This window comes from Leucoraja erinacea, chromosome 1 (genome assembly GCF_028641065.1).
Source record: "Leucoraja erinacea ecotype New England chromosome 1, Leri_hhj_1, whole genome shotgun sequence".
NCBI classification, from domain to species: Eukaryota; Metazoa; Chordata; class Chondrichthyes; order Rajiformes; family Rajidae; genus Leucoraja; species Leucoraja erinaceus.
Genome location: NC_073377.1, coordinates 45,359,772 through 45,376,309, shown reverse-complemented (window position 1 = coordinate 45,376,309; position 16,538 = coordinate 45,359,772). Strand labels below are relative to the sequence as shown.

The following is a 16,538-nucleotide window of genomic DNA, read 5'->3' as shown; positions in this document are numbered from 1 at the left end:
TTCGATCGCCGATTGCGGATTTTTCAATCGCCCCGACCGTGGGAGAATAGGAGGAAGGTGGTAAAAGTTGTTTCCCTTCCATCACAGTGAGGCGTGCGAGGTCACCGAAAGCAAGATGGATGCTGCCTGCGCTGGTGGGGACGGAGCAATTGCCGTGAGTGCAGGAACATCGCGCTAGGGGAGCGTCCTGGAGTCTGGTGCGAGTGCGGACGGCTTTCTGACTGTTCACAGACTGCAGAGAGAGCAACAAGCGGTCGGTGCAACTCTGGACACATCACGGTGAAGAGCGTGTGTGTGACCTGGACATTGGACTGATGGCTGTGGCTCTCCGCTTTTGCTGTGTGCCCTGGGGATTCTCACATGCCACTGTGGTGGCTGTTTATGTTTAATTTTTATGTAATTCTGTATCTTGTTGATTTTTTTTTGGTTTGACTGTATGGTAAAGTCAAATTTCACTGTTCCTCAGGGTACACGTGACAATAAAGACCTATTGAACTATTGAATACAATTAACGAGCAGTGATAAATATATCAGGCACACTCAGAGGTCAGTATTCTCCATACTTGGTTCCGTTTAGGTATCACTGGGGGGTCCAGTCGTGGAGCATACGGACTTACCATCGTGGGGCTGGCTGGCTTCGGAACGTGGAGAGCTGTGGTGGCGCATGGCTGCGACCCGACTCCGGAGCTTGGAGGCTCCACCACAGGTCCGGTGGACGGTGACATCGGGAGGTTTTCAGAGCTACCGCAACGGCAGCCTCTCCCGCCCGAGTTGCGGGGTTGAAAATTACCCGGAGCGGGGTCTTGCATCACCCGGTGTGGCTTTAACAGCTGCGGGGTGTCATCGCCTGCTGGGGGCTCCAACATTAAGACCCGGAGCGGGGCCTTACATCGCCCGCTGGGGGATTTAACATTGGGAGAAGAATGGAACACAGGGGAGAGACAAGACTTTGCCTTCCATCACTGTGAGGAGGAGATTCACTGTGATGGATGTTTGTGTAAATTGTGTTGGTTGTGTGTCTTGGTTCTTTTCTTGTTGTATGACTGCAGAAACCAAATTTCGATTGAACTTCTTTTGAGGTTCAAATGACACTAAATAAATTGTATAACTTAAAAAAAAAAAGATTTCTGATCTGAACTTCGCTATTGCAAATTGTTTTGTACTTCTTTTTAACTTTGCCTCAAAGCTGCTGAAAGATTGTAAAAATAAAACTGACCACCAGAATAGTTTTGGATATCGAATAATGTGTACCACAAGCGAACAGATATTAAAAGCACGCAATGAGTGAAAACATTCCTATCATCTCTACTGCAAGGCTGTTCACTCTTAATCAAACTACATGATAGGAGAGTGTACCTGAGGGATACTGCACCAGGTCCATAGATCTCTCGCACGGCTGCCAGGTCAGCTTCAAGCTGTGGATGCTTATGAAGTTCACCGTCATAATTTCCCTGAAAACACAATCACAACTTAGTTAATGTGCTCTTCACCTGAGGAACTGTACATAGTAACAAATGAACAAAGGCAACAGAGAAGGCCTACTGTTTATAGACACAAATTCCTGGAGTAACACAACGGGTCAGGCAGCATCTTTGGAGAAAAGGAAGTGTTTCCAGAGTATTACTGATTTTATTCTTCAACAAATCCAACAGTGCTTTTATTTTCTGGCTTGAAAAAATATTTAGTTTAATTTTTTTTAGTTTAATTTAGAGATACAACACAGCCCTTCGGCCCACCGAATCCATGCCGACCAGCGATCCCCGTTACTCTAGCACTATCCTACACATACACAAGGGACAATTTACAATTTTTACTGAAGCCAATTAACCTACAATCCTGTATGTCTTTGAAGTGTGGGAGGAAACCGGAGCATCCAGAGAAATCCCCCGCAGATCATGGGGAGAACGTACAAATCGTAGAGACAGCAGTCAGGATAGAACCTGGGTTTATGGCGCTGTACGGCAGCAACTCTATCGTTGTGCTACCGTGCAGCCCAATACAGTGAATGTTGAGACACTTTCCAGTGTACACACATGAACCTCTGGAGAAAATGACATTAATAATTACTGCTTGCAGCTCTTGACCAGTTTCCATGCTCCTGAAGTTTTAAAGTTGTTACTGACAGCAACATATGAACACACAGCATAGAGGAAGCCACCTCATCCAGGAAGAGGTCTCACATGTCTGTGATTCTGGCATTTGCCCATCTAACTGGGTCCACCTAATCACAGTCTGTAGAAATGTAAACACATAGGAGGCAAAACTACAAACCAATTCATGAAAAGCAATAAAATAAAACTGGACACTGGAAATCTTAAATAAAAAGGGTCAGGCATAATCTGCGGAGATAAAAAAAGTTAATATTTCAGATCAATTACATTTTGACTGCATAATTCTGATGAAAAGTCAATTGGCTCTACGCCACTTTCCAGTATTGTTTTTTTTAGAAACAAGGAACTGTGGATGCTGGTTTACAAAAAAAAAGGACATTTGGGCTTGGGACCATTACTTCAGACTGTTTGTTGTGGGGGTAGATGTAGAAAACTGGAAAAGAGGAGGGAGTGGCAAGACAAACCCTGGCAAGTGATAGGTGGATGCAGGGCGGCTATAGGTAGATGGTTGGACAAAGGCCAGAGATGAAAATGAACTATATGTGAGATAAGGATAGAAGAAGAGTTGTGAATTGTGGAGGCAGAGGAAGGAATGTAGGTGAAGGGGGTGGGGAGAAACGGCTGTGAGTCCACGTCTGGCACAAGGAAGAGAGGGGGCTGGGGGAGGGGAGGGGGGAGGGGAAATGGGGGAGGGAACTAGAGATGTGGTGGGGGGGATTTAGTCATCTAAACTTTGAGTTGACAAAAATCCTTCTGTTGGATTGTAAGTTACCCAATGTTATTGGTGTTGTTTCTCCAGTTTGATTGTAGCCTCATTATGGTGGTGGCTGCCCAGGACAGAAAGGTCAGTATGGTAAAACCACCCTTCCCCCTTTATTTCCCACATTTCATCTCCCTCCTAGACTTGGGTTATACCCCAACCAGAGTTGCACCCATTTCTCCCCTCCACCTCCGTTCCTTATCCTGTCATCACAATTCACAACTCTTCTCTCCTTATCTCACACCTTATGTCTTTTTATCTCGTGTTGGTCCAACCATCTGCCTATCAAGGACCCTCTCACTTGTATCCACCATCACTTGCCAAGGCTTGTCCTGCTCCCACCTCTCATCCAGCTTTCACCCCCCCCCCCCCCCCCCCCCCCCCACCACAATCAATCTGAAGGATCCCGACATAGAACTCAGCTATCCACGTTCCCCACATATGATGCCTGATCCGTTGAGTTACTCCAACACTTCGTGTCTTTATTTCCCAACATTTTCTGTTGATTAATCAAATTACAAAGCAGAAATAAACATGCCTGTAATTATATGTATATTATATCCACAATAGAATGGGTGAGTATGCCACCTGTGGCATCCGTTAATAACATTGTGTTTAGATTGCTCCTTTCACAGCCTGAGGATGTCCGAAATCAATTTTCAACTAAACATCCGCTGTTAATCCACTCCAGCTTGATCAAAACTGCAAGAATTGAAAAGGCCACATGCCAACAAGAAAACAACAAGGCCTCAGTAGCAGATGGTACTCCTGCTGAAACATACGATTTGTGATTTCAGCCACAAATTCACAACCCCGCTTCCTATGTCTGGCAAGAGGAGGACTGTGGGAGCTTAGAAATGCCACAGTTGTGACCGGCTTCCAGAAACCAAGCTGGAATAGGTACAGAGAAGATTTACGAGGATGTTACCAGGACTCGAGAGTTTGAGCTTATAGGAAGAGGTTGAGCAGACTGGGACTCTATTCCTTGGAGCACAGTAGGATGAGGGGTGATATTATGGAGGTGTAACAAATCATGGGAGGAATAGGTCGGGTAGACGCACAGTCTCTTGCCCAGAGTAGGGGAATCGAGAACCAGAGGACATAGATATAAGGTGAAGGGGGAAAGGTATAATAGGAATCTGAGGGGTAACTTTTTCACGCGAAGGGTGGTGGGTGTATGGAGCGAGTTGCCAGAGGAGGTAGGTGAGGCTGGGACTATGGTAACATTTAAGAAACAATTAGAGAGGTACATGAATAGGACAGGTTCTGAGGGATATGGGCCAAATGCAGGCATGTGGGACCAATGTAGATGGGACATGTTGGCCAGTGTGGGTAAATTTGGCCAAAGAGCCTGTTTCCACACTGCATGACTCAATGACTCCATCTATGATTTTAAAGGGATACCTTTGAAACATCATCATCACCCTGTGGCCTGCCACAAGGAAAGTCATCACCAGATCTCCCCAATCATCATCTCCTCCTGACAGATGAACAATTCCCTGAATCACAGCCATTCCATCCATTAAAGACACAATGTACATGATCTCTACATGTGACAATGGTATGGTAAATGGTATGCAGGGTATGCAGTATCATGTCCTTCTTGGCATCACAGGGGCTTGTGAGCGCATATCCTTCACACATCCTTCACACATAGAAACATAGAAAATAGGTACAGGAGGAGGCCATTCGGCCCTTCAAGAGAGCACCGCCATTCATTGCGATCATGGCTGATCGTCCCCAATCAATAATCCGTGCCTGCCTTCTACCCATATCCCTCGATTCCACTAGCCCCTAGAGCTCTATCTAACTCTCTCTTAAATCCATCCAGTGATTTGGCCTCCACTGCCCTCTGTGGCAGGGAATTCCACAAATTCACAACTCTCTGGGTGAAAAAGTTTTTTCTCACCTCAGTCTTAAATGGCCTCCGCTTTATTGGAAGACTGTTGCCCCTGGTTCTGGACTCGCCCAACATTGGGAACATTTTTCCTGCATCTAGCTTGTCCAGTCCTTTTATAATTTTATATGTTTGACACATTTGACAGATGCAATAATTTTATAGTATCAAGTTAAGTGTACAAAATTAGACCACATGATAAAATCAAAGTCAATTTTATTCATCACATGCACCCGAAAGTGCAGTGAAATTAATGTGCCAGCAGTGATACACTTAAAAAGAACACACAATACATAATAAGATTTAACACAAACGTCTACCACAGCATTCTTCACTGTGGTGGAAGGTAACAAAGTTCAGCCAGCCCTCCTCCTTTGTTCACCCGTGGTCAGGGCCATGAACACTCCATAGTCGACACTACGGACGGCCTGATGTACAGGCCTTCTCGTCGGGATGACCAAAACTCCGAAGCCGGGACGGTCAAACACACTCCATGGCTTGGAGGTCCCGAATCGGCACTTTCCTACCGGAGACCGCGGCTTTAGGATGTTATAGGCCGCAGGCTGGCGATCGGAGCTCTTCTCTGGCGATCCCAGGCTCCGGATGGTAGGTCCATGTCCCGCCCGCGGTTAGAGGCTCCGTAGACCACAGCCCCATGATGCCAAAGTCATCAGGCCAGCGATTGGAGCACTCCTCTCTGGTGACCCCTGGCAAGGGTTCGCCCGCTCTGTAATGGATGATCAAAAGTCCACGCTGTGCCCGCTGCTGATGCTCCGGGTCCGACTCCGGGCCGCTCCAATCCAAGCTGTTAGGCCGCGAGGGAGGCGACACGGTAAAAGTTGCCTCTCCATCGAGGAGGCGACCAAAAGCGGTTCCCCCATTTCCCCCCCCAAACCACCCTCTACACAAGACATACCGAGAGACACCTAAGCTAACATTTGGACACACCAAAACCCCCCCCCAAAAAGTCAAAATAACAAACACGCTGCTGGCAGGGCTGCCGACTCGCAGCACCACCACCGACCTGTATTGGGGGTAGGGTACTGACACGGAGAGAGAACTGATTGGCAGGCAGGAAGCAAAGAGTAGGAATTAACGGGTCCTTTTCAGAATGGCAGGTAGTGACTAGTGGGGTGCTACAAGGCTCAGTGCTGCGACCCTAGTTCTTTACAATATATATTAACAATTTAGACTAGGGAATTAAATGTAACATCTCCAAGTGTGCTATGAGGCTGCAGGGTGATGGATAGGTTGGTTGAGTAGGCAGATGCATGGCAGATGCAGTATAATGTGGATAAATGTGAGGTTTTCCACTTCGGTGGCAAGAACAAGAAGGCAGATTATTATTTGAATTGTTTCAGAATAGGAAAAGGGGAGGTGCAATGAGACCTGGGTGTCCTTGGACATCAGTCACTGAAAGTAAGCATGCAGATACAGCAGGTAGTGGAGAAAGCAAATGGCATGTTGGCCTTCATAGCGAGGGGATTTGAATATAGGAGCAAGGAGGTCCTACTGCAGTTGTACAAGGCTCCGGTGAGATCACACCTGCAGTATTGTGTGCAGTTTTGTTCTGCTAATTTGAGGAAGGACATTCTTGTTATTGAGGGAGTGCAGTGTAGGTTCACTAGGGTAATTCCCGGGATGGCGGGACTGACATATGATGAAAGAATGTGTCGACTGGGCTAGTATTCACTGGAATTTAGAAAGATGAGAGAGGATTTTATGAAGCAAATTATAAATCTTAATGGATTGTAGGTGTAGGAAAAATGTTCCCGATGTTGTGGGAGTCCAGATCCACAAGGAGTCACAGGGGTCAATGTCTAAGAATAAGTGGTAAGCCATTTAGGCCTGAGAAGAGGAAAAACGTTTTCACCCAGAGAGTTGTGAATCTGTGGTCTGTCCTGTCACAGAAGGCAGTGGAGGCCATAGATATAGCCCTTATGGCTAATGGCTACTTGACTACTTACCTACATGAGACGCACGGTGGTAGAGTTGCTGCCTTACATAGCCAGAGACCCAAATTCGATATTCAATAAAGGTACTGTCTGTACATTCTCCGTGATCTGGTGGGTTTTCTCTGGGTGCTCTAGTTTCCTCCCACACTCTGAAGACGTTCAGGTTTTTAGGTTAATTGGCTTCTGTAAATTGCAAATTGTCCCTCGTATGTAGGATAGTGCTAGTGTAGAGGGTGATGCAGGTTGGCACGGACCCGCTGGTCTGAATGGGACTGCTTCTACCCAGTATCCCTAAAGGCTAAATATCTGCAGCAAGATGCCAAACAAAACATGAGTTTAAACAAGATCAACCATACCAAATTTCATCGCTGTCAAGCTTGGCTGCATCATTGCCCCAATGTTTATGCAATGATTCCCATCTCAACATTGCTACACAAGTCAAACAAGCTTCCTACTAGAGAGAAGCAGATTTACAGGGCAACATGTTCTCTTTACAACAGAACCAAGTCAGTAGGCAGACAACATTTTCATCTTTGGAGACTCCAAATTACCTGTTGAAATATATGGGGAGAATGGGCCAGGTATTTAGAAATCAGCAACATAAAGATGTTCTAATAACTTATCCCCACTTACACAATAACAATCCCGACAATAAAAATCCAAAAGATCCTGAAAGACATGGATCATTTCTCATTTCTTCGGAGCCAATTTTCAATGAAGGCAGAGATCAGTGATGCCATTTACTATTACATTCAGTGCACCAGCGCAGCCTTTGGTCAACAGAGTACAACATGTCAAGATCAAGAACATACCATAAAGTTCATGGACTGCTGGGCAGCACTAACCTTGCTCTCCCATGTACTTCTGTGACTCTTACACGCAAAGCACTGACATGATACTAGTTAATGACTCTTCAAACCACTCCAATTCCACTGTCACTATAAGCAAACTAATACGAGTCGTCTCAGAACAATAGCACCAAAAACAGAGACTAGACCCAAACTCAGCCATCTCTGCTCAAATCATTCCCACCAAACTCCCGAAACAGAAACTTTTTTTCTGAGTTGCATTTCATCAAGATGTGGAAGGGATGTTTTCAAAATCTTCTTGGAAAAATCCAACTGCTAATGGTAATCCGTAGTTCCTCAGCAATCAAAATGGTGATGGAAATTTAAAGGACAGATTTAAGAACCTCATGTCCTTACCACCTTCAAAAAGATCTAACCACCTGCCTCAGCAAGCATCTCTTGCCCAGCACGTGGAATGGGCATCAGATCCCACCTTCACCTCTCATCTCCCCTCAATATAGAGTGGAAGCAAGTGATCCTCAACCCAGGGATCCACCCAAGAAAGAGGATTGGTGCAAAAGAGCAAGTCATCATACAAGAGAAGCAGCAAACAATTGCTGTGTAACAAACACCCTGAATTATTGCTACGATGCTGTCCAGATCATCTGGTTTTAGGTGTAGATGTCAGGTTAAATTCCATGAAGGGAAAACTCCATTAAATTTTCCAGTCAAAAAAAAAAATCTTCACAGCTAAACAATAGCTACCTTCCTCACAAAACTATCTCGACCTTAAATTACAGGGAATCCTATCTCACCAATTCCATGGAAACAAGGAGGATATTCCAGAAGGACATCCGAGGGGCTGAAGAGTAAGTTCTTGGGAACCATTTTGTGATCCGATCTCCTGTCAGTCTTGCTCTCCGGCTACATGTTACAGATGGACATCGTGCTGCAATTTGCAACTCCAGATTCATACAATTTAGGCAGATCCTTTTCCCCCCAGGGTGGAAGTGTTAAATACCAGAGGGTGTAGCTTTAAGGGGAAATGGGCAAAGTTTAAGGATGATATGCAGGGCAAGTTTTTGTCCACCAAGTCTGGTGGGTAGGTGGAACACGCTGCCAGGGGTGATATGGAGATAGATATGACAGTAGCCTTTAAGGGGCTTTTAAAAAGCCACATGGATATGCAGGGAATGAAGGGATAAGAATCATGTGTAGACAGAGGAGATTAGTTCATCTTCGTTTCATATTTGGCATGAATGTTGTGGGCTGCAGGGCGTGTTCCTGTGCCATACTTGTCCATGAACAGCTCTGACAATTCTAGCCTTACATTGGCTCGGGAGGATAAAGAATTGTGTGTGGTAGGGGAAGGAGAGATAAAATGGTTCAGTTTAGATCAGTTTATTATCACAAGTACTAATGTACAGTGAAAAGCTTTTATCGTGTGCTATCCAGTCAAAAAATAATATACAATAATATTCAAGCCATCCACCTGCACAGATAAAGGAAATTATTAACGATAATTCAAACGTCTCCAATGAGGTAGATGGGAGGTCAGGACTAGCTGGTGAGAGGATGGTCCAGACTTTTGATTGAATCGGAAAAAAAAAAACACCACCCTGCTCCTTCCAATTTCACAAAATAAAACCTAGATTTGTTTGATCATTTCTACCATGTCCTGCAGCTGTACTTTTAAAGACTGCTGCTCGAGTTATTTATTGGCAGAGTGTGTGGGTAGAGTATATGCAGTGCATGCTGTGCCTACTTGTTCTCATAAATGCACCAGTAGGTGGACGTAGCACAAAGAGCAGAAAACGCTGGGAATGCTCAGCTGGTAAGTTTGCATCTGTGGAGCAAAGAAGCAGATTTCACGTTCTGGGTTAGTGACCTTTCTGATGACTGATTTGTGCAATAATCAAAATGTTGAAAGCCTGAAAGGTCTGATAGGCTAGATGTCCAGGGGAAGGTCCCATGGAGAGATGGCAGTGGTTAGATGGAGTGTTGACTGTACCCATGATCCCATTTTGTGGCTTTTATTGCTTTATTAATGCCACTTTGACCAGGATAATTTGTTAGTTTAGTTTATTGACATGTGTTCCGAGGTACAGTGGAAAGTTTTTAGTTCCATGCTATACAGTCAGCAGAAAGACTATACATGATTACAATCAAACCAACCACATTATACAGATACAGGATAAAGGGAATAACATTTAGTGCATGATAAAGTACAGAAAAGTCAGATTAAAGATGGCCCGAGGTTCTCCAGTGAGGTAGATGGTAGCTCAGGACCCCTCTCTAATTGTTGATAGGATGGTTGATAACAGCTGGGAAGAAGCAGTTTCTGAAACTCGAGGTATGTTTTCACACTTCTGTACCTATTACCTGTTGCGAGAGAGGAGATGAGGGAGTGACCAGGGTGAGACTTGTCCATGACCTTGCTGAGGCAGCGTGAAGTCCGGAAGTGGCGGCGCTGTGAAATGGCTGCGGCTCGCCTGCAGTCTGTCTGTTTTTACTTTTTTGTGTTCTTTTTCTTGTCTTGTTCAGTTAAACTTTGGGTTATTAGGTTGTGTTATGTGTGGGGGTGGGGTGGGGGTGAAATGGGGCTTTCTGTCTCTCCCTTCGGGGGGAATGCGACTTTCTTGTCGTATCCCCCTTCTCTTCCCCCGTCTGAGCTGAGGCCTAATGGCGGAGCTGGCGGCCTCCAAACTGCCACCGACCTCGAGGCTCCGGAGGTAGAGCCAGCCAGTGCTCACCAACACGAGGCTGGCCGTCTTCGAGTTGCGGCGGTGTTCGGGCAGCGGCACGACTCGGCTGAGACACTCCTGTGAGGGCGGCCCGGCTCCCGGCTGGAAGGCGTGGACGGCACGGGGCTGAGACACTCCTGTGAGGGCGGCCCGGCTCCCGGCTGGAAGGTGCTCCCGTGTGGGCTGCCCGGTGCGGGGCTGAGATGCTCCCGTGTGGGCGGCCCGACTCCCAGCTGGAAGGTGCTCCCGTGAGGTCAGTCCGGCTCCCGGCTGGAAGGTGCTCCTGTGTGGGCGGCCCAGCTCCCGGCTGGAAGGCGCTCCCGTGGGGGCGGCTCGGTGCGTGGCTGATACGCTCCCGTGGGTGCAGGTCAGTGCGGGGCGGAGACGGTGCTCCGGTGGCTGAGACGGCGTTTTGGCGGCGGCGACCTGAATCCGGGGCTCGGCCGCGGGCCAGTGGATGACATCGTCGGGAGCTCGCGGGTCACAGGTTGAAGCCTGTTTTCCGGAGCTCCCTGTGGCAACAACTGCGTCCGCTGGACTGGAGGGCGGCAGCTTCGACCACCCCCGGGCCCACGGAGCTTGAACCGCGGGACTGACTTACCATCGCCCGGTGGGGTATCGCCTCAGCGCAGAGGGAGAAGAGGAGGGAAGAGACAGCAACCCTAAGACTTTTGCCTCCATCACAGTGAGGAGGTGCTTGGTGAACTCACTGTGGTGGATGTTAATTTGTGTTTATATTGTGTGTTTATTATTACATGTATGGCTGCAGGCAACAACATTTCGTTCAGGCCGTATGGTCTGAATGACAAATAAAGGATTCAATTCAATTCAATTCAATGGCAGGGAGGTCGGTTCGTGTGATGGTCTGGGCTGGGTTCACAATTCTCTGCAGTTTTATGCAGTCTTGGATGGGGCAGTTCCAAAACCATGCTGTGATGCATCCCGATAAAATGCTTTCTACTAAAACAAGTTCCCAGGCCAGTCATGCAAAAAGTTGCAGTATTAAGCCATTCGTGGTAAACCCAAATATTACCCGTCAGAAAGTATCTCCAGTTTCAATCAATTTCTCACCTGCACCAATCCTTCACACAGCCTTACTGCTGCTACTTTGCCTCAGGCACAACATCAAGATGAAACCTATAATTGAGAACCATGCCAAACTCCAATTTTTTTCAAGAAGAAAATCCACAATTCATTCAAGAAATTTAGCTGCATGATGCACAGCCACCTACTGGGTTACAGCTCTGAACATGTCTATCACCATATACTTCCAAATACGCCAGTTTATTGATATTGTTGCAAGTTAGCAGATCAAGATCGAGTCAAATAGTCCAAGTAATGTAGCATGGAAACAGTCCCTTTGGCCCAACTTGCCCACGTTGATCGTGATGCTCCATCTACATCAACCAATAAGCCTGCATTTGGCATATATATCCTTCTAAACCTTTCCTATCCATGTACCTGTTCAACATGTACCTTTTCCTCTGGAGGAGAAAAAACAAAGTCCTAAAGATGGAAGAAAGCTTTTCCTTTGACCTGCTCAAGGTGGTGGACACGTCTGCCTGGCTAATGGATATGGCAGACTGCTCTGATAAACATCCACCTTGTCCTCTGGTGAGCCGAATCTCAAAAACAATCCTGATACAGGTTGTGGGGCTGTGCCGATTCACGGCAGATTGCATCTGATTTTGTCTAAGGGGATGAAAGGGAATAAAAAGCTGAAAATATAACTAAATTAAACCAAAACAAAACCGCAGTGAAATGTGACTGTAAACTGAGTAAATGAAGAAAGAAAAAGTATAAAGATTGGATGGCCACAGCTATTAGTTGTGCATCTGGTGGTTTATAACCAGCCGGCAGCCTGAAGCCACGGTCTGCACAGCTCCAGCTGGCGTGGCGTCTACAGCCCGGGATCCCTCGTGGGGGACCCGGGGGAAGAAGAAGCCATCACTGCCGGCCCGCGGCCAACTTCTACCGCGGACCTGGCATGGACTTACCATCATCCTTGGAGGGGAGACTCGACCGACGACCCTGCAGTCTGCGGTGCTTCTGGCTGCGGCACGGCGGGGACTTTAAATCTTTGACTGCCGGCCTGTGGCCTACACCAACTTAAAGCCGCGGTCTCCGGTGGGGAAGAGCCGACTCTGGACTTACCTGGACTTGTACCTTGTCCTTTTACCATCTGGACGCTCGCAGCAATGGCTGCGGAGGGTTGAGGTCCCGACCACGGGGGAAAATGGAGGAGGACTGGCCAAATTGTGTGCCTTCCACCACAGTGATGAATGCTGTGGTGGATGTTTATGTTACATTTTTATTATGTTTTTGTGTGTTCTTTTTTATTGTACCGCTGCTGGCAAATTCATTTCACTTGCACTTATGTGCAATGTGACAAATAAACCGTATTGTATTGTATTGTATTGTATTGCTAATGATAACCTGGCACTGGTGCAGCCAAGTGAGAGGTGAAACCAGTCTATCTAAACTGGAACATTTTTCAGAAGGGGCAATGTCCCCAACATCAGTAGGATAAACCCGTACCTTCGGGGGTTGAGAGGTGGACTTGATAGAAGTATGTCAAATTATGAGAGGCATAGATAGGGTCGAGAGTCAAAACATTTTTCCACAGGGTAGAAATATCCTGCACTAGAGGGCATAGTGATAAAATGAAAGGAGGAAAGTATCATGGACAGGAGCAGGCCATTTTTTTTTTACACACTGAGAGATGGATGCCGGGCACACATTGCCAGGGATGGTGATGGTGGCAGATACGATAGTGATGTTCAAGAGGCTTTTAGATAGGTACATGGAAGTGTAGGGAATAGAGCAATATGGATCATGTGCTGGCTGATGAGATCAGTTTAACTCGGCATCATGTTCAGCACAAACATCATGGGCCGAAGGACCAGTTCCCTGTGCTGTAACTTTCTATGTTCCATATACATTTACCTACTCTCCTATGTTTCTCACGATGTGAGTATTTCTAAGTATTTCCCAATTGATGCATGAAACTGTAGAAGCACATTTAATTAAAATGTTGAAAGGACATTTAGATATTTTTTGTTCAGTTTAGTTTATTATATCGACTTATATTGACAAATTTTTTATATTGATTTTAGTTTAGTTTATTGTTATGTGTATTGAGGTACAGTAAAAAGCTTTTGTTGTGTGCCAACCAGTCAATGGAAAGACCATACATGATTACAATCGGGCTATCCATGGTATACAGATGGATTATGAAGGGAATAGTTCTATCAACAATAGCTCTTTAATTGTTAATAGGATGGTTCAGTTGCCTAATAACAACTGGGAAGACACTGTCCTCCAATCTGGCTGTGTGCATTTTCACACTTCTATAACTCTTGCCTGATGGGAGAGGGGAGAAGATAGGTCCATGGAAAGGGAATGTTTAGTGGGATATGGGCAAATGTGATGAGCACAGATGGAAATCTTAGTTGCCACAGACGAGTTTGGTTGAGAGGCAGTTTAACTCTATGACAAGAGTGGACATCTGGTAAAGCAACTTGATTTCGCATATTTAAAACAAATAGAACAATTCTTAATTAAGGATTTATTGGCTTAACCAGTGTCTTAATAAACACCCCCTAAGACTACTTGTCGATACTGATTCTTATTTTGTTTACTATATAATGGATTGAGGACCAAAGCAAAGATGGTTGACAAAAATTGCAGCAGGATCTTGATCGGTTGGGCAGGTGGGCTGAGGAATCTTTAACGCAGTTTAATACAGATACATCTGAGGTGTTGCATACTATGAAGTCTAACCAGGGCTGGACCTCCACAGTGAATAGCAGGGCTCTGGAGAGTGTTGTAGAGCAGAGGGATCTGGGAGTGCAGGTATATAGTTCCTTGAAAGTGACATTACAAGTATACAGGTGGTCAAGAAGGCTTTTGGCACATTGGCCTTCATCAGTTAGAGTATTAACTATAGTAGTTGGGATGTCATGTTACAGTTGTACAAGACATTGGTGAGGCCACATTTAGAGTATGTTCAGTTTTGATCACCCTGAATAATATTGTTAAGCTGGAAAAGGTGCAGAGAAGATTTATGAGGATATTGCCAGGATTCACGGGGCAAAAATACAGGGAGAGGTTGAGCAGGCGAGGACTTTATTACTTGGAGTGTAGGTGGATGAGGGGTGATCTTATATAGATGTATAAGATCATGAAAGAAATAGAGAGGGTAAATCCATAGTCTTTTCCCAGAGTTGGGGAAATCAAGAACCAAAGTACATACAGTATGTGTAAGGTGATGGGAGATAGACTTAATAGGAACCCGAGGGGCAACCTTTTTGCACAAAAGATGGTAGGTATGTGGAACGAGCTGCTGGAGGAGGTAGTTGAGGTAAGAACTATCACAACGTAATATTTAATAGATAGTATAGGTTTAGAAGGATATGGGCAAACACAGGCAGGTGCGACTAGTGTAGCTTTTGATTGGCAAGTTGGTCTGAAGTACCTTTTTCCACATTGTATGAATCAATGACCATATATACACATGATAATACATTTTGTTTCAAGGCTGGGGCTTTCAGATCCTTATGAAGATTAATTGCTGATCAATCACATTTATTGAAGGATATGTAACACTAATACAGTAAGCAGTGGTATGTTGAGGGGGAATTTAACAAAAAAACACCTGGGATAATATAAAATGTGGCACGATTACTTTAAATGTAGAGGTAATCTAGTTAGTAGTATTCATTTTGTTATAATTTATTTAATAAATCAAAAATATAAACAGTTGCTCTTTTTTTTTAACAATTGAATAGCCGAAAATACCAAATTTGCCATTACATGGTAGTAATAATGAACAAAAAGCTCAAACCTTAACTAAAAACTGAATAATTCAAGCCCTGTGTTTATTGTAGGAATCGTGATGAACTCAATCTGCTGCCACATTTGCAGCTACGGGATATTAAGCACCTAACCAGTCAGTTAACAACTTATCAATGTGTGTTTCAGGCATGTCACCATTCAAGTACTGAACAAATTCATTTTTGGTAAATAAATTCCAGGATTGCTGATACAAGCAGCATTTGCAACCATTAAAGCACTGTACTGTTGTAAAATATTGCCACTAAAATATGGTGTGAGCCACAAAACAGGGACATTTTCAACTACAGCTTGGTTCTGTAAATCCATTCATCCTTGGGGATGGAAGATTGCGAACGGCATACTGTCTAATTCCCAAAGTGTGTTCCTGTGTTCATTATGAGCTTTGAAAATAGACACATGTAACAACAAGAATATTCAAACCTTGCTCTGTTTCTCTCTTCACAGAGTTCACCTGCTCCGCTGTGCGTTTGCAGTATTTCCTTGTCAATGAGGCCTTACTTTGCTTAGTAGGTATACTTTGCTCAATAGGTATATACTTACATGGATTATTTGAAATGGTGGCAGCTCTGCCATTACAACTTCATTGGAGGAAGGGTTTAAATCCCTTTTACATACAACCGCTTGGTCTTCACTCCACTTACCGCTACTTACCGTTACAATGATTGAGCATGAGAATCATAGTACATAGTTGGTCTTCATCATTAAGAGTGGTTCTGAGACACAATACAATCTGTGGACAGCTTTTCCTCATTCAACATAATGGCATTTTGGAAATTAAATATAATGCATACCAATTTATACATTTTTGCATTTAGCACCACTTAGTTCCCTTAGTACTAAGGATGTCTATATAATTATAAGTCTCATCTTGACCACTTCCTGTTTGCACTGTGCTTTGATTTTAGAAAAAAACGCTACCACATATGGCTGTGAATTTTTGGCCATCTTACTCAGAGTCCTCCTCCGCTGCGCAGGCCCCAAGGATTTTTCCCATCGATAAAAAATAAAAGATTTATTTGTGTTTAAAAAAATCTTGAGATTCTCTCTCCTGTCAATCACCGCCATGAAGGCCACACCCCTTCTGGTGGGAGGGACTATAGAAGCCGGAAGCGTGGACGTGGCTCAGTCTTTCTGCAAGATGGCAAGGGAGTGGTCACGACTTTCTGTCTGAGCTAGGAAACTACAGAACACTGTGAGTATGCAATGTACTTGAATAAATTATTTGTTAGCCCTTAATTAAAATGAAATGAGTTGTTTGGCCTGCCCTGTGCTTGAAAATGAAATGGCAATGGAAATGTAGTGGAAATACAATGAGCTGTTTGGCTTGAGCCTGTCCTGTGCTTGAAACTGCAATGGCAATGGAAATGAAGTGAAAATGCAATGGGCTATTTGGCTCGAGCCTGCCATGTGCTTGCATAGAATAGAA

General features: G+C 44.9%; 1 protein-coding gene across 2 annotated transcripts in view; it reads right to left on the bottom strand.

The window, feature by feature from the left end:
• parp8 (poly (ADP-ribose) polymerase family, member 8) overlaps window positions 1-16,538 on the bottom strand; it is a 404,781-nt gene that overhangs the window by 155,919 nt on the left and 232,324 nt on the right. For both annotated transcript variants that reach the window (XM_055633843.1, XM_055633852.1), the window contains exon 7: window positions 1,357-1,451. In XM_055633843.1, the coding sequence (XP_055489818.1) occupies window positions 1,357-1,451 (95 nt within the window). The remainder of the gene's footprint in view (window positions 1-1,356; window positions 1,452-16,538) is intronic.